The sequence below is a fragment of the Hemiscyllium ocellatum genome, chromosome 15, assembly GCF_020745735.1.
Source record: "Hemiscyllium ocellatum isolate sHemOce1 chromosome 15, sHemOce1.pat.X.cur, whole genome shotgun sequence".
NCBI classification, from domain to species: Eukaryota; Metazoa; Chordata; class Chondrichthyes; order Orectolobiformes; family Hemiscylliidae; genus Hemiscyllium; species Hemiscyllium ocellatum.
Window position 1 is genome coordinate 60,075,037 of NC_083415.1, and position 25,717 is coordinate 60,100,753.

Sequence of the window (25,717 nt, forward strand, 5' to 3'; positions counted from 1 at the left end):
ATATTCATAATTGACCTAGTGATCTTTCTCTGGACCACCTCCAGTGTTAGTAATCTTTCCTTCATTAAAGGTTCCAAACTGTTCATGGGTGTAGTCAATGTAATTCTAGCAAACTACCCTACTTTCATATACCATTCTCTCTGAAACAAAAGCTAACTTCCATTTGCCTTCCTGGCTACTCGCTGTATCTGAATGCTAGCTTTTTCTGATTCGTGTATCGGTGCCCTGAAGTCTTTCTGTGCTACAGCTTTATCTACCTTTCCTTCATTTAAATTATGTTCAGCTCTTCTACTTTTCTTGCCAACCTCCCATTTTCCACATTATATTCCATCTACTAAGTTTTTGTCCACTTAATTTGTCTATATCCCTGTGTAGGAGAAAGTGAGGACTGCAGGTGCTGGAGATCAGAGCTGAAAATATGTTGCTGGAAAAGCGCAGCAGGTCAGGCAGCATCCAAGGAGCAGGAGAATCGACGTTTCAGGCATGAGCCTTTCCTGAAGAAGGGCTCATGCCCGAAACGTCGATTCTCCTGCTCTATATCCCTGTGTAGACTGTGTCATCCTCACCTTGTACTGTTCCACCCATTTTTGTCATCTGCAGACATAGCACATTTAGTGCTGTCATCCAAGTCATTAATATGTATTTTAAATACTTGTGGCCTCATCATTAATCTTTGTACTGCTCCACTAGTTATGGATAGTTATCTTAAAATGCCCTCTTTATCCTAGTTCTCTCTTCAGTTAGCTAGCCAGTCTTCTGTCCATGCTAATATACCACCTCCAAACGTGAGCTCTTATCTTAAGTAGCTTTATGTGTGGTACCATACTGAATGGCAATGGAAATCTAAATGCATTGCATCTATTGGTTCTCTTATTTATCCTGTTTGTCACCACCTTAAAGAATTCTAATAAATTTGTCAGGCATGATTTCTCCTTCATGAAGCTATTTATCAGAGCAACTGCAGAGTATTCTATCATTCTCCTGACTTGAAGATGTTGAGCAGTCATTGAAGAATCCAAATATATGTGTTTCTCTTGCAAAATTGCCCAGGCTGTATCCAACTCTTGTAACCGCAATGTCTATATGTCTTCTCCAGTTCAGTTTCTGGTCAATTTCAACTTCCTCAGGATGTTGAAACTGGGGGAATTCAGTGATGATATTGTCATTAAATGTCAAGAAAGAAGTAGTTAGATTGTCTCATGTTAAAGGTTATCTTTGTTTTGTGTTGTAAATAGTACGTGCCAGTTATCGGCTTAACATGAATGTGCAAGTCTTGCTGTGAATAGTGCAACACTGCTTTCTGTATGAGTATTCCAGCCCAGGGGGTGAAGTGGGCGCCGGAGATGTGCTTGGAGCAGACAACCTGTCAAATTGGTAATGAGGTACCAGTCTGCAAATACAGCAGGGTCAACACTTTAGAGGGCAGGCTTACATTTTCAACTGTTCTGTTACTAATAGCTCCAGGATAATGTTTTATAAGTACAAAATGTTTGAGGTGCAATTGAATTATTAAAATGGTTTCCTAGCTGTAATTGTTAGTGTTAGTTCCTGTCCAGTATGTGTGTGTTGAACTTTTGCCAATTCAGGAACTGCCTAAAGCAGTCCAGGAGTTGGTTTTCTGAACCGTGCAAACTTTACCCCTTGAATACCATTCTTTTACCCTGAATGATTTTCGAGAGTAAGCACAGATTCCCCCCCCGTACTTAGTGAAGTTTTGTACGTATGGGGTTTCCTTTTATGGGGGATAAATGGTCTTTGTTTATTTGCCACCTGGCTCTGGTTTGCTTTTGTTTCCTTCTGTCTGAGATTTCAGCCAAAGCACAGCATTAACAGGAGAGAAGGGAATATCCTCCTTAATTTTTATTAGTTTGTGAATGCAAGTGGCTCATTTTAATTATCAGGTGATCATAAAAGGCTTTGTGTGCTTTTAAAAGGGGAAAAAATCTTGGTTATAATTCCTTCTCTCAATGTGACTTTAAGGTACTGTCAGTATTTGTTCTGGAATCAAGTGGTAGTTTTTTTTTAAAATGTTTCTCTTGTGACACTTCGGTCTTGCAGGTAGTTCTCGGAAAAAATAAGAACCGTTACCCTTTGAGAATCCTCACTGATGGTATCCTTCAGTGCAGTTGATAAGTTGTAAAAGGCATCATTTTGCCCAAGAGCCCAAACCCCATATAAAGGAAGGCTGTTGGCTCCACAATCCTCTAATAGGACGTTAAACTGGCTAAGTAGCCAACTCATCACTGGCGCCTGTTGACACCATAGAACCACTGAGGAATATTTAACTATATTGGAAAAAAAACTTCATTCATAATTCATTCATGCTGCTGCACCATGCTTCAAATGCTCGCGTCCTTCATGATCTCATTGAAAGACAGTACACTCAGTTCTTCTCCATTTCACACACTGAATCACAGCAAGTTGCACTTAAAAGTAAACCTGATAAGTCCTCTATCCCTCAGTACAATGGGAAGTAAGCACCAGCCACGCAAATGGCATGTCTTTGAGTATGCCTTCACTTTCAGTTGCTCATGCTCTCCCTTGCTCATTGTCTTGCCCTTTGTCATACTCTTGTCCACTGTCGCCCCCTGCCCACACCCACCCTTTAAGATCAGATGTTTAAATTTGATATATTGATAGACTGGGAGCCAATAAGCTGTCTAAATTAACCATGCAAACAGATGAAGTTGTGTTTGTTTTTAAGTATTGTGTAGAATTTATAGCTGTAGAACAGGCCATTCAGCTCTTAGCCATTGCAGGTGTTTATGCTTCAGTTAGGCTCTGCCTATTCTTAGCCTTCACATCTTTCCATTCTTCATTCACACCATCCTGAGTAAAGGCATTTCTGTTGAACTCTATTATTGGATTTATTAGTGACCTTGGAGAGTAACATAGGAACAATAGGAGACCATTCAGCCAATCAAGCATGTTCTGTCATTCAGTTAGTTCATTAATCTTTATCTGGATTCCAATTACAGCAATCCTTTCATTTCATTCCCCTTTGTTCTCTCACTTTGGGCCCCATCTCTATCACTGTGTCTCATTCTCTGCACTACCATCCCTGAGACATAGACTTTCGCACAGGCACACACAGACACTTGCATGTGCACGTGTAGACATGGACACTGTTGTCAATTAGAACATAGAATGTAGAACATTACATCGCAGGACAGGCTCATCTGCCCTTTATGTTGCGCCGACCTGCGAAAATAGTCGGATGCCCATCTAACCTACAACATTCCGCTGTTATCCATATGTATGTCCAATGCCCATTTAAATGCTCTTAACGTTGGCGAGTCTACTACTGTTGCAGGCAGGCCGTTCTATGCCCCTACTACACGGTGGGCGGTACGGTGGCACAGTGGTTAGCACTGCTGCCTCACAGCACCTGAGACCCGGGTTCAGTTCCCGACTCAGGCGACTGACTGTGTGGAGTTTGCACGTTCTCCCCGTGTCTGCGTGGGTTTCCTCCGGGTGCTCCGGTTTCCTTCCACAGTCCAAAGATGTGCGGGTCAGGTGAATTGGCCATGCTAAATTGCCCGTAGTGTTAGGTAAGGGGTAAATATAGGGGTATGGGTGGGTTGCTCTTTGGCGGGTCGGTGTGGACTTGTTGGGCCGAAGGGCCTGTTTCCACACTGTAAGTAATCTAATCTACTCTTGAGTGAAGAAACTCCCCGATATCTGTCCTAAATCTATCACCCCTCAATTTAAAGCTATGTCCCCTCATGTTAGCCTCTCTCTGTTCACCCTATCTGACCCTCTGATTATTTTATGTGTCTCGATTAAGTCACCTCTCAACTTTCTTCTCTCCAATGAAAGTAGCCTCAGTTCCCTCAACCTTTCCTCATAAGGTCTTCCTCCATACCAGGCAACATCCTAGTAAGTCTCCTCTGAAACTTTTGCACACTTCCACATCCTTCCCATAATACAGTGACTGGAACTGCACACAATACTCCAGGTGCGGCCTTACCAGTGTCTTGTACAGCTGAAGCACGACCTTGTGGCTCCGCAACTCAATCCCCCTACCAATAAATGTCAACACACCATAAACCTCCTTAACAATCCTATCAACTTGGTTGGCAGCGTTCAGGGATTTATGCACTTGGACACCAAGATCTCTCTGTTCATCTACACTGCCAAGAATTTTACCATTAGTCCAGTACTTTACATTCCTGTTACTACTTCCGAACTGAACTACCTCTCACTTTTCCGCATTAAACTCCATTTGGCACTTCTCAGCCCAGCTCTGCATCTTAATCTGTCCTGCTGTAACTCACAACATCTTTCAGCACTATCCACAACTCTGCCTACTTTAATGTCATCCACAAATTCACTAGCCCATCCTTCTATGCCACATCCAGATCATTTATAAAAATGGCAAAGAGCAGTGGCCCCCAAAACAGATCCTTGCAGCACACCACTGGTAACTGTGCTCCAGGATGAACATTTCCCATCACCCGCCACCCTCTGTTGCCTTTCAGCTAGCCAATTTCTGGTCCAAACCGCTAAATCACCTTAGATCCCAAAACTGCATATTTTGTGCAATAGCCTACCATGTGGAACCTTACCAATGCCTTACTGAAGTCCATGTTCACCACATCAACCGCTTTACCTTCATCCACCTGTTTTGTCACCTTCTCAAAGAACTCAATAAGGTTAGTGAAACACAACCTACCCTTCACAAAACCTTGTTGACTATCCCTAATCAAAATATTCCTTTCCAGGTGATTATAAATCCTATCTCTTATAACCTTTTCCAGCACCTTACCCACAACCGAAGTAAGGCTCACTTGATCTAGAATTCCCAGGGTTGTCCCGACTCCCCTTCTTAAACAAGGGAACAACATTTGCTATCCTTCAGTCTTCTGGCACTACTCCTGTCGACAATGATGACATAAAGATTGAAGCCAAAGGCTCTGTAATCTCCTCCCTGGCTTCCCAGAGAATCTGAAGATAAATCCCATCCAGCACAGGGGTCTTATCTATTTTCAGATCTTTCAAAATTGCGAAAACCACCTCTTTGTCAACCTCAATCCCATCTAATCTAGTAGCCTGTATCTTCGTATTCTCACTAACATTGACGTTTTCCAATGTGAATACTGAAGTATACCAATAGAAGGCCTTAGGGTTTTCCTTGATCCTATCTGCCAACAACTTCTCATGTCCCCTCCTGGCTCTTCTTAGCCCCCTCTTTCGATCTTTTCTGGCTAACTTGTAACTCTCCAGCCCCCTAACTGAGCCTTCACGCCTCATCCTCCCATAAGCTGCCGCCTTCCTCTTGACAAGAGCTTCAACGTCTTTAGTAAACCATGGCGTGCTCTCTGGACAACTACCTCCCTGCCCAATAGGTATATATTTATCGAGAATCTGCAGAATAAGCTGCATATTTCAAGTGTGCCCACCCCTTGCAGTTTCCTCCCCCATCCGCCATTTCCTAGCTGCTTTCGGTTCTGACAAAGGTTCAAGAGATCCAAAATGTTAACTCTGTTTCTCTAGTCGCAGATATTGCTAGAGTTTCTCCAGCAATTTCAGTTTCTTGAATAATCTCTCAGTTTCGGCTTTGAAATTTTCACTTGACTACCAGCCTTAGCAGTGTGGGAGAAAGGTCCATATTTCCACTCATTGTGTAAAGACATTTTCCATGACAATACCCATGTGTGGATTATGTGCCCTTGTTCCGGATGTCACAACAGGGGAAATAGCTCAAACATGCAGCGAAGAAAATAATTTGCCTAAAACCTTTCGTTTGCACTCATTAGAACACATGCAAAAATACCACATTTCATTCAAATACCCTTTTGCGCAGGCAGCCTGTAGTTCCTTGTTTTCACCATAGGACTACTTCAGCCAATCAGCATTGATTTACCAACCAATCAGACCTTTTTCTCATGTCATATAAATTGTGATTATTTTGAAACTTGTTCTTGCACAGATCCTAATGAGTGTAAGAGCTTTGGCAACACGTCATCTCTTTTCAGCAAGAGTCGATTAGTTCAATAATCTTACGCATCAGTTAGATCCCCTTATTTATATTAATTTGTGTTTCCATTTAGTGGCACTAGAGATAAAATAAAACTAAATGTCTTTTCTCTTCAATTGAATTTGCAGTTGAAGAGCTGGAGTGTCGAAGAGCTACAGAGAAGACTCAGCTCACTGGATCCCACTATGGAGCAGGAGATTGAAGAGATTCGCCAGCGCTACCAGGCCAAGAGACAACCAATCCTGGATGCCATTGATGCCAAGAAGCGACGGCAGCAGAACTTCTGAGAGAGTTTCCATCACCAGGATGATGTGCTGAGCTCACCTTCATAAGCACTCAAGACTCTGAGAGGAAAATCTATTTACAGAGCACAGAACATGCATTCTCTTTGTCAAACACATTCGGTCCCCCCACTCTCCCCCCACACACACACACACACCTACCCTCCTTTACCACATTTGTTTTCTCTCTGTCTGCCTGCCCCTCTGTCTCTCTGCCTGCCTGCTTCTCTCTCCGTCTCTCTGCCTGTCCCCTTCTCTTTGTGTGTCTCTCTCTTTCTCTCTCTGTGTTTCTGATGCACATGTGTAATTTCACATGTTTTCTCTGTTTCTCTGACTCTCTTACACAGGCACTCTTCACATGCACACCCTTACTCTTCAAACATGTTACCCACTCGCTCACTCATCTCTCTCACACAGACACACTCATTTTTCTCTCCCCACACATTGCAGAGAAGCACTCTCACATACGCACGCATTCATACCATCCAACTCACCCCCCCCCCCAACCCTACAACACACGCGTGCAACCAGACTTTTATCGCTCAAACAAGAACTCAAAGTTCTTATGCTGTGGATTGTTATGGCAGCTTTCACCTTTAACTTCCAGGAGTATAGGTCAAATCTGCCGCCAGGATAAACAATGTTTTTAGTTTATTTTTTAAAAAAAAACTATTTTTCTAGAATTACCTTCATCCAGAAATCAGCATCTCTCTGGAAAACTTTCAGCTTTATATTTAAAACAGAAACAAAGGAGTCCTCCGACTACTGGCTTCAAAATTATCAATAAAATCGCTGTATTTCAGAGCTTCGGCATCAACTCTCCATCCCTGACCTCTTTCATCATCAAAAGAAAACCTGGCTTTGCTCAATAGAAAGGACTGATAAATCTAGGCCATGGAATAGAATAGAGTTAGAAATCTGTGAAGGAGAGGGAAGCCAATTGAGCACAAAGTGTCTCCTTCAGTCTCTGTACTCGTTGTTTTCTTGGTCTGTCTGCAGTAGTCTCTAACAGCATTGCATAAAATCAGCCATTTCCAGAGGCGACCCATATTAACACTGGCTTAATTTGGTTCTCCAACTTTTGACCGTCATCTGTGAAGGTGGACAAGTCTTCCCCCAAGTATCCAACGTTTGGAAAGATGAAACTTGCATTTATGTAGCGCCTTTAACAGTCTCAGGATCTCCCAAAGTTTTGCAGCCAATGAAGTACTTCTAAGTGTAGTCACTGTTACAATGTAAGGAACATAACAACAATTGATGTACAGCAAGTAACAATGAAATAGTGTCCAGATTGTCTCTAATTAGCCATGTTAGATGTGCAATGAATATTGACTAAGATACCTCCCCTATTCCTCTTCAAAATACGCCATGTAAACTTTTACATTGAACAGTGAATGTGGGGGTCAGGGGGGACTGTTTAATGTCTCACCTGAATGACGGCTGTGACAGTACAGCACTTCCTCAGCAATATGTCAGTCTAAAGTTTGTGTTCATGTCAAGAGAGAGTCTGGAAACCACCAACATCCAACTTAAAGATGGGAGTTCTACTGAGTTACAACTAGCATTATTTTTCCCAGCATCAGAGGACTGGCATCATCCATTGCTGACTATTATATGCATCTTGAAAGATGTCCACATGTTGTCCCCTTTGCTAATGGTGTTACCAAGCAGAAGTGTCACACTTCATAAAGTAGCATTACTGGCTACACCTGCTCTGAGCCATCAGTATTGATCGCTTGTTGTCAATAGTAACCCATTCAATAGTTTTAGAGTTCATAGATATGTACAACATGGAGAGAAACCCTTCAGTCCAACTCATCTGCGCTAATCAGAAATCCCAATCTGACCTAGTCCCCCTTAGCCCATATCCCCCACAATGCTTCCTATTCCCATACCCATCCAGATTGCTTTAATTGTACCAGTCTCCACCACCACCTTTGGCAGCTCATTCCATACATGCACCACCCTCTGCATGAGAAAAGTTGCCCCTAAAGTCCCTTTTTAAATCTTTCCCCTCTCACTTTAAACTTATGCCTTCTAGTTTTGGACTCCCCTACTCTGGGGTAAAAAACCAACCTTGCCTATTCACTCTACCCGTGCCCCTCATGATTTTATATACCTCTATAAGGTCACCCCTCAACCTCTTCCTATAACACAAATCTCCCAATCCTAGCAACATCCTTGTAAATGTTTTCTGAGCCCTTCCAAGTTTAGCAATGTCCTTACTGTTAGCAGGGAGACCAGAATTGAACGCAGTATTCCATTGAGTAAGTACGTCATTCCCAGTCATTGGTTCTTCGAATGTGTAATAGCCCAAAAATTCTTATAAATGCAGAGTGGTGAATATTCGCAGATGATGATGATGATTGAGGACTACGGTTAATGTTTGGTTGGAATCCCCTATTAAAATGTGGAACTGGCCCAGGGGAATACAGAGTTGCTCTGTCATTGGAGAGAGGTGACTGGGCATGAATTTAACCTGAAAGTCGTCGTTCCTCTGCCAGAGAACTGCTCACCCTCATGGTGACCTCTTGGTATGCAAAGTGAACCCATGTGCTAGCGTTTCTGCATCACCAACTAGCTATTCAGAAATGCTTCTCTTCCTCCATTGCTAAGTGCTTTGTCCAAATGTGGTGGTGATCAGATTTTCAGCATCTGATTTCATTTTTTTTTAAACCACAATCATTTACTTAAATTGGCCATTAATCTAGCTAGTGGAATAGAGCTTTTCCAGGCACACAGTTTGATTGTAGAAGCACGCAGATAACATCTGTTTTACAATTTTTTAAATGTCTCCAAATTAAACATTAGTATTTTTTAGGTCAATGTGATTTACTTGATCACGTGGATGTTTGTCAAGCACAATTAATGTTTCAATCTGACCAAATCTTTATTAATTAGGACTTAATTGTCCCAGGGAAAGCTGCAGGATTCCAAGTTTTCATAACATTTGCAAAGTATAATTGAGATCGGTGTGTCTAGGTTGCTGCCAGTGTTGCTTGTGTGCATGTTTGCTCCTGTTATGCAGCTCTCTGTTTCAAAGTCACAACTTTAGAACCAATGTAAAGGCTGCTTACCGCTATCGAATGACACCCTTTGGTTAGAAAACCTACCGCTCCTGATTGTAGCCTCTGCTGTCCAAAGTGACTCAGTGGCTCTGTATCACCTCTTCACCTGATGTGAGCCATAGATCAGAAAGGCCCTGAACTTCAAACCCAATCCACTACATTTGCTGATCTCAGCTGAGTGATACGAGCCCATTTAGTTAATGGCCGGGCTACATTGCTTGCGTTCTAGTTTGAATCTCCTGTTTCCTGTCCAGTGACCACCATTGCAGAATGCACCATACACATCAAGTGATAATACTATACTTTGGCCTCCATGGCCCAATAATCTGGCTGCCCATTAATAATGGAATTAATAAACATTGTATAATGAGCAACATCAAACTGCAGAAGCTTACATGAGCAATTAAATGGAAAATAATTACAAATATGTTTCAAAAGAATGCTATCCTGGTTAATTGGGATTCATGTGTCCATGATTGTTTTATAGTGTAATAGTTCCCACTGTGAAGAACTTAGGACATTATCCAATTAATTATGTGCTGTCTTAGCGCTATTTACAAAATGTTCGATAAATGCTTATTACTAAGCAATGGTATCTACAAATATCATCAAAGATCAGTGTTTAATGGCACTGTTCAACAGGTTGGTTAGCTGGCCTTTTCTCTCTAACAATCTAATCCAAATCTATGCTTTGCTTGTAATATTCCACTGATCTGTGCATTATGAAATGAGAGTCTCTCATCATTATAACAGCTAGGATCAGCCACAACATACTCTCCATAAACCAAAGGCATCTTTGGCTTCTCACGGTGCTATACAAATGCAGGTTGGTATTGAAAGGCATGTTGAGGCTTGTAGATTTCAATTCTTTCGAACGTCTCCAGTGTTCAGATGTATCATGGTTCATCTGTATCTGCCCACTTTGGTTTCATGACTCTGAATACTATTATCAAACAAAAATCTGCCAATCTCAATTTTGAGCATTTTAACTGATGCCTAATCAAATCTGCTTTTTAGGGGAAAGTTTCTGGTTTCCACAGCTCCTTGCATGGAGAAGTGCTTCTTGACATCACTGTTGAGTGACCTGACTCTTATTTAAAGTTCTTGCCCCCTTTGGACTCTCCTCCCCTCACCACCTCACAGTTTAAACTCTCATCAACCGCCACCCTGCCTCCCAAATGAAATCATTTCTCTCTGACTTCCCTGTTGGATCCTTTGGTCACCTTAACATACCACAACTGGATCATTTTAATTTATCGCTGCCTTCCAACTTCATTTAAAGGATGTCAGAAGAAGAGTAAGTATAACTATTAGTCTAACAACCTGAAATAAAGAACCTTGAAACTCCATACTGAAGACATTGTGTGTACAAAGCTGTTTAGCTGGACTTGAAAGTCATATTCCCAAGTCCAACTGTGGTGGCCAGTAAAGGTCATAACAATGCCACAGAGAGGCCCCCCTGCTGCTAACCATAGTGGTATAAGATGATGGCGTGAAGGATTCAAATCATAACTCATTCTATTTATTAAATATTGTTCCCTTAAATTTTGGAAATCCATTTTCAAAGTATGACTAAAGATGCATTGAGCATTTCAATTATTCAATTTTTTGAAACTCCGTCTCAAATTTGATTCCAGAATCGATCGGTGATGTGAGAAAATTGAATTTGATGCATTTTTAAGTGAGTAGTTCCTCATTAAGTCAGATCTACACGAGATGATCTCTGCAATATATCAAAAGAACAAGAAACAATATCTTTTTTCAAAGATGTACTGGACTCTGATAAATCTCTCTGGATTAAATGAATGCAAATCTGATTTCACACTTTTCAAAGCTTTTAGATTCTGAGTCAGCGCAGTGTGGTTTTGGGTGAATGGAGTTGGACGCAGACTTTCCTCCCAGACTCATCATAGAAATGGCATTTTCCTTTTTAAATTTGTCACCTAGCTTGATATGTGGGTAACAGCAAGGTGCTGGATTACTGGGTTTTTGTCGTTTAGTTAATAGAGCCATGGAGGCAATATGTCACACATGTTTGGTCCTCTGTCCCATTTTCTCTGTTTCATCCATGTAGCCCTGCAAGTTATTTTCCTCCCCTAAACTTTTGCACGAATAAATTCTTTCTGGAATTTCTATAATTATTGCGCCCCCAAAATGCTAACTCTTTGATCTAAATCCAGCTGTCTATGTTGGAACTTTTCTTTGTTTACCTTGTCCAAACTAAGTAGTCTCCCCTCGATCACTTTTGTTTGAAGGGGAGCAATCTCCAACCTAACCTTGTTGCTAAATCCGCTCATCCCTGGAACCATTTCTGCTAAATCCCCTCCACACCCTCTCTATATTGAGGGTCACTAACACAGACAAGAGGTAGCCTGCTGGTAAGCTTTATGTTGAACATGGGTTTAAGACCTGAAGGTGGCTTGCTGTTGATAATTCCAAATTAGCGAGTTTTGAGAAGATTTGTAGCTCAGGTTGAGGTTCTGGATGTAGGTTTGCTCGCTGGACTGGAAGGTTCATTTTCAGACTTTTCTTCACCCTTCTAGATAACCTCTTCGATGAGACTCCGGACGAGGTTTTGTCCAGAGGCTTACTGAAGATGTTACCCAGTATGGTGACGGGACATCTGAATTTAAACTTTCCAGCTCAGCGCGCAAACCTACATCGAGAATTCCACGTTGCTCAATGTGTTAAAATTGTTATAATTTGAATTAGATAATGCAATCAGCACAACAGAAGTAGGAATTTAGTGCTTTAAAGGTTTTTTCGAGATAGTTTGAATTATGCAACTTAAACCAAGCAGAGGAAAGTTTATGCCTACTATTTCAAGCAAGGTTTTGTTGCTGTCTCCAGGGTAGGCATAAGCTTGCAGGCTGAAAAGTTATCCCCCTCTCATCATCTGTTTTGAACATTCATCTCTGTTTTCTTAATGGTGGGTGGATCTCTTTAATTTGTCTGCTTTTTGCCTTTAAACTGCATTCAGTGTCCAATAGCCTCTGCTCCCTCCATGTACCTTTTATTCTGCTGAGCTTGTATTTTTGATCTCATTCATTTCCTTACTCCTATAGGGTTAACAAAGCTGGAACTTCTTAATTCTTTCCACGTCCTGCGTGCTTTTCTTAAAAAAAAACCTCAGCTGTAGTTCAAGTTGCCAGTAAGTGTTAGAAAGAACTCCTGCTTTGTCTAAGATCTGGGTGCATCTTGGTTGGAGTGGGATTGAATTGTCCGGTCCCAACAAGCACAATACTGTAGATGCTGGAATTCTGAATTGAGCAGAAATGTTTAAACTACTCAGGTCAGGCAACATTCCTGGGAAGAGCAATGGAGTTAATGCTTCATATTGATGACCTTGCTGTCAGAAGGTTACATCATCAGTCCAGATTTGAAACTATATTGCTGTCCTTTTGCCATTACTGGGCTGGACCTCTGCAAACCCTCTACCTGACACTGCAATGGGAGCAGTTCCATAAAGCACCCCTTCACTGTGCCTCGAGGCAAGTTAGGGATGGGGCAAGAAGTTGTCCATCTCCATTCTAGAATGGCAAAGCATATAATGGCAGCTAATTTTAAGCAGGTCTTTGCTGGGCTGAGTTGGAGCTGTCAAGAAATGAGCTTTTGTTGAGTCTGAGGATTGCACCTTCCAAGGGGAAAGCACATTACATGTGTCAGCGTGTCCTATCAACTTGCATTTATATGAGCACCTTACCTTAGACATCCTGAGGAGGGTCGCTTCAATAAATGTTGGCCAGCTGGCGTTGCCCACATCCTACAAATGAATTTTATTTTTTTTAAATTAAAGCATTACCAAACTGAATTGACACTGGACCTTGTCAGGAGATATGATGAGAGATGGCCAAAGGCTTGATTAACAGAAGTAGGTTGAGAGGAATGTCTTAAAAGGATTTCTGTGTGGGAATTCCAGGGTTTCATAACAGAAAACATGAGCAGATGAGCTGTGAAGCTTGCATTCCCACATTGTTGGTGCGTGGGTGGGGTGCTTAAAATAACCAAGGGAAAGATGCTTTGAATATACAGTCTGCCCGTGCCAAAAGGCACAAGTGTTTTGGTTTCATTTTAATCTATTGAGTCCTTTAAAAATGTCAGGAGTGACTCATTTTTCTTGTGCATTGTCTGCAACTTGAAGATATAATGCTGTCTATGTCTCAGTGTGTTGATTTAGAAATTTAATTCCAAACTCTGCTGTTTTGATGGAGTTAGGATTGGGAAGAGAGGAAGAAAAACAGAATTCAGCTCAAATTTGGACTATTTGAAAATCCATTTATCCAAATCAATGAGATGTCATTCTGTTTTCAATTAAATCTGTGATGCAAATCCTGTGTTATTGTATCTTTTTTATAAAAGCACTGAGGTGGAAAATAATATTTTGAATTTCCAATTTAAAAATACAAACTGGTATTCTAAAAGATATATTTTCACAGCAGGTTCTGATGAGTTCTGGAACTGAGATTAAAGCTGTCAGTTTTTTTTCCCTGTGCATATATGTTACAATGGTCAATTTAGATGTGTATGTTTGTGGAATGAAACAAAATTTGTAAATTTTGCTTTTTTAAAAAATTCTGGATTAATGTTATGGCCACTTGTTCTGTAAACTTTGTCTTGCTATATTTGAATAATGTCAGTTAAATAAAAAAAAAGGAAAAGATATAATGTGTTTCCTGATATTATAAGTTTGCACCAAATGTAAAAATTTGTGTTCCGATCTGTGGGATACATAACTAAAATCCTTAAAGACCACAGTAGCAAGCACATGGAATGTGCCACCCTGGTATGGGCACAAGTATTAGTTATTGATTCATTTCAAATTAGTAAATAAAATCCTGGAACTCTCCAAACAGACCTGAGAGAGCACATTGCAGCAGTTCACAAAGTCCACACACACCACCACCTTTTCAAGGATCTTGCCAGTGAAGGTCAGATCCTGAAAATGAATAACCAGAAAAGTTCGTGCTGTGTTCCGGTGACTTCAGCTGTGACATTGCAAGGGTTATAGTTCACATTCTTGCGCTACAAGGGTAGAATATTGGCCACAGTCATGGTTGCTGTCAATTAGGCCCTACTGAGAAGTGACCACACATAGAAGTCTAGAAAAGATAGAGTTTAACTAATGGTAAGAAATAGGAACAGGATTAGGCAATTCAGCCCCTCCAGCCTGTTCCACCGTCCAAAAGGATCATGGCTGATCAGACGGTCCTCACATCCATTTTCAAGAATCTGTCTATCTTAGGCTTAACTGTACACAAGGACTCTTCCCACACAGCTCTCTGTGGTAAGGGGTTCCAAAGAGAGACAACGTACTGAGAGAAGAAATTCCTTCTCATCTCAGTCTTAAATCAGTGCCCCTTTATTCTGAGACTCTGCCCTCTGGTCCTAGACTCTCCTGTGAGGGGAAACATCCTCTCAGCATTTTCTCTGTGAAGTCCCTTTCTGTTTGAGTGAGATCACCTCGTTCTTCTGAATTCCAATGAGTAGAGACCCAACCTGACTAACCTTTGCTCATAAGGCAATCCTTCCTCACTGAAGATCATCCTAGTGAACCCTTTTTTTGAGTTTCTGAACTGCCTCCAATGAAATGGTATTTTTCCTTAAGGAAGGAACCAAACGTGCTCTCAGTACTCCAGGTGTGGTCTCATCAGCACAGTGTACAGTTGCAGTAAGACTTCCCTACTCTTATACCCCGTTGAAATAAGGGCCAACATTCCATCAACCTTCCCGATTACCTGCTGCCCCTATGTGCTAACTGTGTTTCATGCACAAGTTACTCTGCGTTGCAGCTTTTCTCCATTTAAATAGTACTCTTGCAGCCTGGTACAAAACCTCTGCAGGTGTATTATGATCAGATTCCAGTGATGCTCCCTGATTTGTTAAGGTTCCAAGCTCGGTGTCCCCTCTCAGGCAAAGAGAGGGTGGGTATTCTCCAAATTTTTTTTATTAATACCCTGCACCCCCACCTTGGTTGCACAAGGTTAATTTGAAAAGGTTTCCGTCCCTTTTGGATGCCTTTCTCCCAGATCCAGGTGAACTTATGCTCTAAAATGAGCCAATTTATCCAGGGTTTTTTTTTGGAATTAAGAGAAGAATTAGTTTTGTATTTCTGCAGTAATTAATAATGCAATACCTGCACACATCAAAAGTTTCTAATGCAAGTAGAAAATGAATTCTATGGATCAGTCTTTTAAATGTTCATGGAGATCTCATAGTGGAATGGTAAGACCAAATGGAAACCGGGTGACTGGTTTGTGGAACACCTCCACTGTGTCTGTAAGAATGGCCCCGGCTTTCCAGCCGCTTGCGATTTTAATAAGCTACCTTACTCCCATGCTAGTATTTCTCTGCTTGTTCTGCTGCAATGGTTCAATGCATCTCAACACTTAAAGGCTGTAAGGGCAAGTCAGGGAAAGATAGACCGGTGAGCCTTTCGTCAGTGGTGGGTAAGTTGGAGGGGATTCAGAGGACAGGATTTGTATGCATTTGAAAAGGCAAGGAATGATTAGGGACAGTCAGTATGGCTTCGTGTGTGGGAAATTGTCTCTCAATAACTTGAGTATTTTGAAAAGGTGACACAGAAGCAAAGTGGTAGATGTTGCCTATATGTATTTCGGCAAAGCGTTTGACAAGGTTCTACATGGTAGACTGAAAGGTAAGGTTAAATCACATAGAATCCAGGGGGACCTAGCCAATTGGATGCAAAATTAGAACATAGAGCTTATAAATTGCCTTGACAGTAGAAGACAGGGAGGGTGGTGCTTAGAGGGTTGCTTTTCACACTAGAGGCCTGTGATCAGTGGTGTACCACAAAGATCGGTGCTGGGTCTGCTGCTTTTTATCATTTACATAAATGATTTGAATGTGAATATAAGGTATGGTTAATAAATTTGCAGATGACACTAGAATTGGATGTGTAGCGGACAGCAAAAATGATTATTTAAGTAGAGCGGGCCCTTGATCGGATGGGCCAACGGGTCAGAGTAGCAGATGGAGTTTAATTTAGATAAATGTTAGGTGCTGCATTTTTGAAAGGCAAATAGGGCAGGACTCATACAATTAATGGTAGGGCCTGGGGAATATTACCTAACAAAAAGACCTAGGGGTACAGGTTTATAGTTCCTTGAACATGGAGTTGCAGGTAGATAGGGCAGTGAAGGTGGTGTTTGCCTTTATTGGTCAATGCATTGAGTATGGGAGTTGGGATGTCATCTTGCTGTACAGGAATTTAGTGACTGGCCTGCTGTGCTTTGACCAGCAACACATTTGCAGCTGTGATCTCCAGCATCTGCAGACCTCATTTTTTACAGGAATTTAGTGAGACCACTTTTCAGTTCTGGTCTCCCTACTATAGGAAGGATGTTGTAAAACTTGAGAGGGTTCAAAAAAGATTTACAAGGATGTTGCCAGGGTTGGAGGGTTTGAGCTATAGGGAAAGGCTGAATAGGCTGGAGCTATTTTCCCTGGAGTTTTGAGGGACTGCCATTGTAGAGATTATGTATTTATGAAGGGCTTGGTTAGGGTGAATAGCGCAGGGTAAGGGAATCCAAAACTAGGGAGCATAAGGTTTAAGGTGAAAGAGGATAGATTTAAAAATGGCCTGAGGTGTAACTTATTTTTTAAGATTAGATTAGATTACTTACAGTGTAGAAGCAGGCCCTTCGGCCCAACCAGTCCACACAGACCCGTTGAAGTGCGACCTTCTACAGTTACCCCTTCACCTAACACTACGGGCAATTTAGCATGGCCAATTCACCTAACTTGCATATTTTTGGACTGTGGGAGTAAACCCACGCAGACACTGGGAGAATGTGCAAACTCCACACAGTCAGTTGCCTGAGGCGGGAATTGAACCCGTGTCTCTGATGCTGTGAGGCAGCAGTGCTAACCACTGTGCCGCCCACAGGGTGGTGCATATATGGAACAAGATGTGGATGGAGGCTGGTACACTTAGAACATTTAAAAGGTGTCTGGATGGGTGCATGAATAGGAAGGGTTCAGAGGGATATGGGCCAAGTGTTGCAAATGGGACTGGATTAATTTAGAACATTTGGTCGGTATGGACGAGTTACTGAATTTATACCAGCTGCTATATTGTCTCTATCACAGACTTCTATTAAAAACACATTTTGAAATTATGAATGCAGTATTTTGCCAAACAACACAACACCTTTCAATATCCTTTAGGGAAAACTGGAGGTCTTGTGATGGAGTGTGTATCCCACCCTCTGAGCATGGAGCTCCAGATTGTGTGTTCCATCCCAGCAGTCAGTGGCCAAGGAAGGTATGTTCATAATGCAGTCAACCAGGTTGAGTGCAAAACATTCTGACACGTGTCAAAGGCAGATGATAAAAGGGGGCAAGATTCCTGGTTAACCATGTAATGGGAAGAATGTTAATTCCTCTACCATTGTAGTCATAGTTCCTGTTTGCAACGTGCAGATAAAATAATGCACATTTCCAAAACAACTCAAACCAGAGTGAACTGTAATATCCCACCAGCAAGAGGACAATGGATATGGTAATGATGCAGATTCAATCCAACATTGATGGTAATGGAGAGTCCAGCCAAAGATGGGTCCTGATATTTTCTCTATACCCAATATCCAGCAGTGATATCTTGCGGTTGAGGAATAAAGGTGTCAAGGTAGAGGTTCCAATTGGTGAACCAGACAAAATGCAGCGACGTTGTGTATATTTTGCGAGGTCTCTTGTTCCGCGAGGTGAAAGTCAAAGTAGGGGAAGTTTGTGGAGGAGTGGTCATGTCACTGGACTACTAAACCAAAGCACCAGGCTACTGTTCTGGAAACATGGGTTTAAACGGCAGGTGGTCAAGTGTGAATTCATTTTTAAACAATCTCAAATTAAAACGAGCCTAATAGCAACCATGTGCTACTGCCATTTGTTGGAAAAAAACCCATTCAGTTCATTAACATCCTTTGGGGAAGGAAATCTGTTATCCTTACCCTGCCTCGTCTACATGAGACCCTGACCCATAGAAAGATGATTGACTCAGCTGCCCTCTGAGTAATTAGGAATGAACATTAACTGATGGCCTAGCCACTGATGCCCAATTTTGTGAACTATTTAAATAAGGGCTAACTGCAAATGCACAGGGCATGGGTGAGACCACAGCTGACATACTGTTTCTGTCTCCTTATTTAAAGAAAAATAGATATTTATTAGGAATTGTCTATCCAATTCCTGCATTAAAGGGTCTGCCTTATGAGGAATGGTTTGAGTAGGTTGGACCTAGACTCATTAGTGTTTAAAAGAATGAGAGATGATCTTATGAAAATGTAAGTTTTAAAAGGGGCTTGACAAAATAATAGCTGAGAACCACTTCCTCTCGTGACTGGACCAGAGCTAGAATCCCAATAGTGCAGGAGCAGGCTATGGACCTATCAAATCCACACCAACTCTCTGAAGAGCATCCCACCCAGTTTTACCCTTCCCTACCCTATAGCCCTGTATTTCCCATGGCTAATCCACCTAGCCTCACATCCCTGAACACCACGGGGCAATTTGGCATAGTCAATTCACCTAACCTGCACATCTTTGGACTGTGGGAGAAAACTGGAGCACCCGGAGCAAACCCACACAGACGCAGGGAGAAGGTGCAGACTCCACACACACACAGTCACCTGAGGGTGGAATCAAACATGAGTCCCAGGCACTGTGAGACAGCAGTGCTAACCACTGAGCCACCGTGCCCCTCAGGGGGAGCCACAGTGTTACTTAAGACACAGATGAGGAGGAATTTCTTCACTGCGCACAATTAATTTTTAGGTACTCTTTACTGAAGAGAGCAGTGAATTCTTGATTATATTCAAGGTTGGGGTAGATTTTTGATCAATAAGTGAATCAAATGGGGCAGGGGTGTGATGGCAGATGGGATTAAGGCCAATCAAATCAGCCACAATCTTTTTGACTAGTGAGTCAGGCTCAAAGGGTTAAATGGCCTGCTCTTATTTACTATGTTCTAAACACCATCTAATCCACCATCTCTGATTTTAAATAACTGCAAGTTACTTTAGAATATTTGGTATTGTGTAGTTAGTAAAATTAAAGAAGCTTACATACAGAATCTTTAACATATGGGACAATGCTGATCTTTGGTCTAAAGAATCAACTTAATTCTAAGAGTTGCCTCCATCGCCTTAAATGGCAGAAACTCAAAACACGGTGATTCATTCAGTCTACGGGATGTACAGATTTGCAACTGAAGGACAGTTGAACTGTAATTTTTTTTTAATCAAATGCAAACAATTGTGGAAAGTCAATTTGCATTAAGCATAGTTTGCACGTAAAATTCAATGTACCAATAGAACCCAGTGGAAACCTCCAGCCAATGTTGAGACATAAACTGATATTATCAGGAAATATATTTACTATCCTGTCCACTGAATCCATTATCCACAGTGTGAATTGTCTCTTGGCTCAAATATTTTTCTTAAAAGGTTTTTTTTTTAAAAAAACATCAATAACCACGCTAATGCTATCTTGGCCAAACAAATAATTCCACATCAGTGTGATTTAAGGCCCCAAAAGGAATGTTGAACATTGTATACTGAGTGAGGCAAGGCTCAGTGGTTCTGGCAGAAGACACTTTGTAAAGGATAGAAGATCAACAATGTTCAGAGATTGACATCTTTGAATTTTAAGGGTGTATTTGATATTTCTTAGTTAGCACTATCCATTAATGATCTGGATGAAGGGACTGAGGGCATTTTTGCCAAGTTCATGGATGACAAGAAATTCAGTTGAAGGGAAAGATAGTGGTGGGGAGGCTGCAGAAAGGCTTGGATAGGCCAGGAGAGTGGGCAAAGAAGTGACAGATGGAATACAATGTGGGAAAGTGTGAAGTTATGCCCTTTGGTAGATAGCATAGATTACTTTCCAAATGGGAAAAGTCTACGGGACTTCAGCGTCCTCATTCACATTGTCTTTAGGTGTTGTGTGTCTTGAAAAACATTAACTTAAGTCTCCAGGGCCTGTTGGGATCTATCCCAAGGTATGGAGGGAGGCAAGGGAGGAGATTGCTGGGGCCTTGATGGAGATCTTTGTATATTCTTCAGGCACAGATGAGGTGCCTGGAGAATAGCTAATGCTGTTGTTCAAAAGGGCAACAGGGATAATCCAGGAAATTATAGACTATTGAACCCACAGGGAAATCTTTGAAAATAATCTTAGGGACAAGATTTTCTTGCGTTTGGAGAAAAACAAACTTAATAGGGGTAGTCAGCTTTGTGCAAGGGAGGTCTTGTCTGACAAATTTAATTGAAATTTTTGAAGAAGTGGCTAAGATAATTGCTGACAGTAGGGCAGTGAATATTGTGTACGTGGACTGACAAAAGTATTTGACAAGGTCTTTCATGCTAGCTGGTCCAGAAGATTAAACACATGGGATCCACAGTGAGTTGACAAATTGGCTTGGTCATAGAAGGGTAGTGTTATAGAAGGGTGTTTTTCTGACTGGAGGTCTGTGATCAGGGCTGTTCTGCAATATATACATGATTTGGATGAAAATGTTACTCATCTGATTAATAAGTTTTCAGATGACACAAAAATTAATAAAGTTCTCGAAACCAATGAAGGATATCAAAGGATACAGTAGGATGCAGATCAATTGGAAACTTGAGTAAAAAGTGAGGTCTGCAGATGCTGGAGATCAGAGCTGAAAATGTGTTGCTGGTTAAAGCGCAGCAGGTTAGGCAGCATCCAAGGAGCAGGAAATTCGACGTTTCGGGCTTAAGCCCTTCATCAGGAATGAGGAAAGTGTGTCCAGCAGGCTACGATAAAAGGTAGAGAGGAGGGACTTGGGGGAGGGGCGATGGAGATGTGATAGGTGGAAGGAGGTCAAGGTGAGGGTGATAGGCCGGAGTGGGGTGGGGGCGGAGAGGTCAGGAAGAAGATTGCAGGTTAGGAGGGCGGTGCTGAATTCGAAGGAATCGACTGAGACAAGGTGGGGGGAGGGGAAATGAGGAAACTGGAGAAATCTGAGTTCATCCCTTGTGGTTGGAGGGTTCCCAGGTGGAAGATGAGGTGCTCTTCCTCCAACCGTAGTGTTGTTATGTTCTGGCGATGGAGGAGTCCAAGGACCTGCATGCCCTTGGTGGAGTGGGAGGGGAGTTAAAGTGTTGAGCCACGGGATGGCGGAACGCTTCAGGGAACACCTCAGGGACGCCCGGACCAACCAACCCAACCACCCCGTGGCTCAACACTTTAACTCCCCCTCCCACTCCACCAAGGATATGCAGGTCCTTGGACTCCTCCATTGCCAGAACGTAACAACAGGACGGTTGGAGGAAGAGCGCCTCATCTTCCGCCTGGGAACCCTCCAACCTCAAGGGATGAACTCAGATTTCTCCAGTTTCCTCATTTCCCCTCCCCCCACCTTGTCTCAGTCAATTCCCTCGAACTCAGCAGCGCCCTCCTAACCTGCAATCTTCTTCCTGACCTCTCCGCCCCCACCCCACTCCGGCCTATCACCCTCACCTTGACCTCCTTCCTCCTATCACATCTCCATCGCCCCTCCCCCCAGTCCCTCCTCCCTACCTTTTATCTTAGCCTGCTGGACACACTTTCCTCATTCCTGATGAAGGGCTTATGCCCGAAACGTCGAATTTCCTGTTCCTTGGATGCTGCCTGACCTGCTGCGCTTTAACCAGCAACACATTTTCAGCTCTGATCTCCAGCATCTGCAGACCTCATTTTTTACTCGAAGATTTTAACCTACTGCGAATCCTCTTGCAAGGATGCCTTCCTTGAAGAAGCTCTCTTCCTCCCTCTACAAGGATTTCAGTGAGTCTCTCTCTCACTGCACCCCCCAGGTCATCTCCTCTGCACAGAAGCTCTTCAGCCACATTCTCAAACAGACTCGTTACCACAGCCACATCTCCTTCCTCAGCACCTGTCTACGGAACCGACTGATCCCACACAGACTCCGGACTACATTCTGACCAACAAAATTTGGACCCAACCAGGACAACCTGTACCTACAACAAATCCGAAGCCTCCAGCAACAGAACTCCCTCTGGATCCTCCGCTCCACGCTTGCAGCCATGCGTCGCTACCTACATTCCCTGCAGTCAGCCCTACCCCAGCTCAGGACAACACTCTCACAAACTTGCAAAGGACCTCTACTGTTCTTCATCTACAGAAGAATCCATACACTAAACAAACAGTTCTTCCTAGCCATATCAGAAATTAAAGACAGTAAATACCGAAAACTTTCATGTACTTACCCCCACACTTGTGGTTCCTCAACTGTTCCAGAATCTTCCATCGGCCTCTGCAATCTGTCGGATGCCATTACCCACGGGGCCACTACAGCGCCCGCGGCACCAACGGCTGACGACGACCGTGATGTCACTTCCGGCCCCACCGACCTCGCAGGCTCTGCGATCGCTGCCCAGACAACCGCCCCGGCAATCGCCGCCCAGACAACCGCTTCCACGATCGCCAGGAAGATCACCGACGGATTCGCGACCCCCACGGCTATCGGGACCTCCCTTACCTCTCTCCAAGGCCCCAAGGGATCCTTCCCTATCCGCCACAAATTCACCTGCACCTCCACACACATCATCTATTGCATCCACTGCACCCGATGTGGCCTCCTCTATACTGGGGAGATGGGCCGCCTACTTGCGGAACGCTTCAGGGAACACCTCTGGGACGCCCGGACCAACCAACCCAACCACTCCGTGGCTCAACACTTTAACTCCCCCTCCCACTCCACCAAGGGCATGCAGGTCCTTGGCCTCCTCCATCGCCAGAACATAACAACATGACAGTTGGAGGAAGAGCGCCTCATCTTCCGCCTGGGAACCCTCCAACCACAAGGGATGAACTCAGATTTCTCCAGTTTCCTCATTTCCCCTCCCCCCACCTTGTCTCAGTCAATTCCCTCGAACTCAACACCGCCCTCCTAACCTGCAATCTTCTTCCTGACCTCTCCGCCCCCACCCCACTCTGGCCTATCACCCTCACCTTGACCTCCTTCCACCTATCACATCTCCATCGCCCCTCCCCCAAGTCCCTCCTCCCTACCTTTTATCTTAGCCTGCTGGGCACACTTTCCTCATTCCTGATGAAGGGCTTATGCCCGAAATGTCGAATTTCCTGTTCCTTGGATGCTGCCTGACCTGCTGTGCTTTAACCAGCAACACATTTTCAGCAATTGGAAACTTGGGCAGAGAAATAACCGATGGAGATTAGTCTGGACAGATGTGAGGTGGTGCATTTTGGGAGGTCAAATGCAAGAGGAAAGAATACTGTAAATGGCAGGACCCTTAGAAGCATTGAGATACAGAGGGATCTTGAGGTGCAAATCCAAAGCTCCCTGAGAGGGGAAACATAAGTAGCTAAGGTGGTAAAGAAGGCATATGACATGCTTGCCTTCATTGGTCAAATCATTGAGTATAAAAGTTTGCAAGTAATGTTGCAGCTGTATAAAACTTTAGTTCGGCCACACCTGGAATATAGGTGTGGTCACCAGTTCAGGTCATCACTCCGTGGGAAGAATGTGCAGGATTTGGAGAGAGTGCAACATAGGTTTACCTGAATGCTGCCGGGATTGGAGAGTATTCACTGTAAAATGAAGTAAGACAAACTTGGATGGTTTTCGCTAGAGCTTCGAAGGCTAAGGGTTGACCTGATAGAGACTTGTAAACTTATGAGAGGCATAGGTAGGGCGGCTACTCTGAGTCTTTTTCCCCAAATACTGGGGTCAAAGGTTTAAGGTGAGACGGGGAATGTGTAAAGTAGACATGCAAGGAAGAATTTTTTCACAGAGGGTGGTAGGTGCTGAACTCACTGCCAGGGGAGAGTGTCAAAGCACATATGGTAACAAAGCTTAAGAGACATTTAGGCAGACACATGAACAGGTCAGGAATAGAGGGATATGAACCAAGGACAGGCAGATAGGATTAACTTAGAATGACATCATGGTTGGTGCAGACGTGATGGACCAATGGGCCTATTCCTGTGCTGGACTGTTCTGTGTTTGATATTCTAAGGTTAACATGCAGGTTCATTTGACAGTTAGGAAGGCAAATGCAATGTTTGCATTCATTTCAGAAAGGTTAGAACACAAGAGCAGGGAAATACTGCTGAGGCTGTGTAAGGTTCTAGTCAGACCTCATTTGGAATATTGTGAGCAGGATCAGGCCCCTTGTTTAAGGAAGGATGTCCTGGCCTCGGAGGAGTTCCAGAGAAGGTTGACAAGAATGGACCCAGGGATGAAGAGATTGTCACATGCAGTGGTTGAGGACTCTGGGTCTGCACTTGATGGAGTTTAGAAGGATGAGGGGGATCCAATTGAAACTTACAGAACACTGAGAGGCCTGGAGACATCGAGAAGATGCTTCCAATACTAGGACAGACTAGGACCCGAGGGCACAGCCTCAGAGTGAAGGGACAACCCTTTAGAACTGAGGTGAGGAAGAATCTCTTCAGCCAGGGATGGTGAATCTGTGGAGCTCATTATCACAGACGTTTTTGTAGGCAAGATCACTGTATTTAAGATGGAGGAAGATTAGTAAGGGGATCAAAGGTTATGGGGAGAAGGCAGGAAAATGGGATTGAGAAACATAGCCATGTCTGCATGGCAGAGCAGACTGGATGGGCTGAAAGGTTAATTCTGCTCCAATATCTTATGGTCTTCTTGGTTAAGGTGCACCTGCAGGGCATACAGAAGCTCAGCCTGAAGGAAAACATATTTATTATATAACTATTCTAATTAAATAGCGTGTAATTTTAGTTACTAGCCTGGAGTGAAGTGTGCAGGGTGAGGTTCGAGGATATGGGTAATTGAATGGGGATGCATAGGGTTCAGTTGTAATGTGACTTGTTTATATAAGCAGTTACAATTAAACACTTGGGAGTTGAGTGAAAGCTAGAAACAGGAAAGGGTAAGTCTGAGCTTTCAGCAACAGCGTAAAGCAGGTTATTAGCAAATCAACAACTTGTTTCATTATCAGCTCCGATTTTTATTTCCATTGAAGTGAACGGTAGTCGATTCTTGTATCTCTTACACTCCTCCATTTTTTCTATAACCAAGACACCATGCAATTTCCTCCTGAATTCACGTCTTTTGCATCTCCACGCTCTCCTTTCATGACTGACTTTAAACCGATAGCAACAAATTGTATTTACGGTTTGCAATTATATAGCGTCGCCACATCTTCCATCTCTCACAATGTCAATCATAACTCTGCTGTCTGCATCCTAATTTGTGCCATGTCCTGTTCATTCATCACCCCTGTGCTTGCTGACGTACATTGGCTCCTGATAAAGCAGCATCTCAAATTTCAAGCACTTATCCTTGTTTACAATTCCCCATTGCTGTCACCTCCTCCAGCTCTGCACCAATCAGATCTCTGTGC

General features: G+C 43.0%; 1 protein-coding gene across 1 annotated transcript in view; it reads left to right on the plus strand.

Moving 5' to 3' along the window:
- Positions 1-13,987, plus strand: part of LOC132823005 (serine/threonine-protein kinase 3/4) — a 151,562-nt gene extending 137,575 nt beyond the window's left edge. The window contains exon 11 of the mRNA XM_060836531.1: positions 6,109-13,987. Coding sequence (XP_060692514.1) covers positions 6,109-6,267 — 159 coding nt within the window. The 3' untranslated portion in view covers positions 6,268-13,987. The remainder of the gene's footprint in view (positions 1-6,108) is intronic.
- The last annotated feature ends 11,730 nt before the right edge of the window (positions 13,988-25,717 follow it).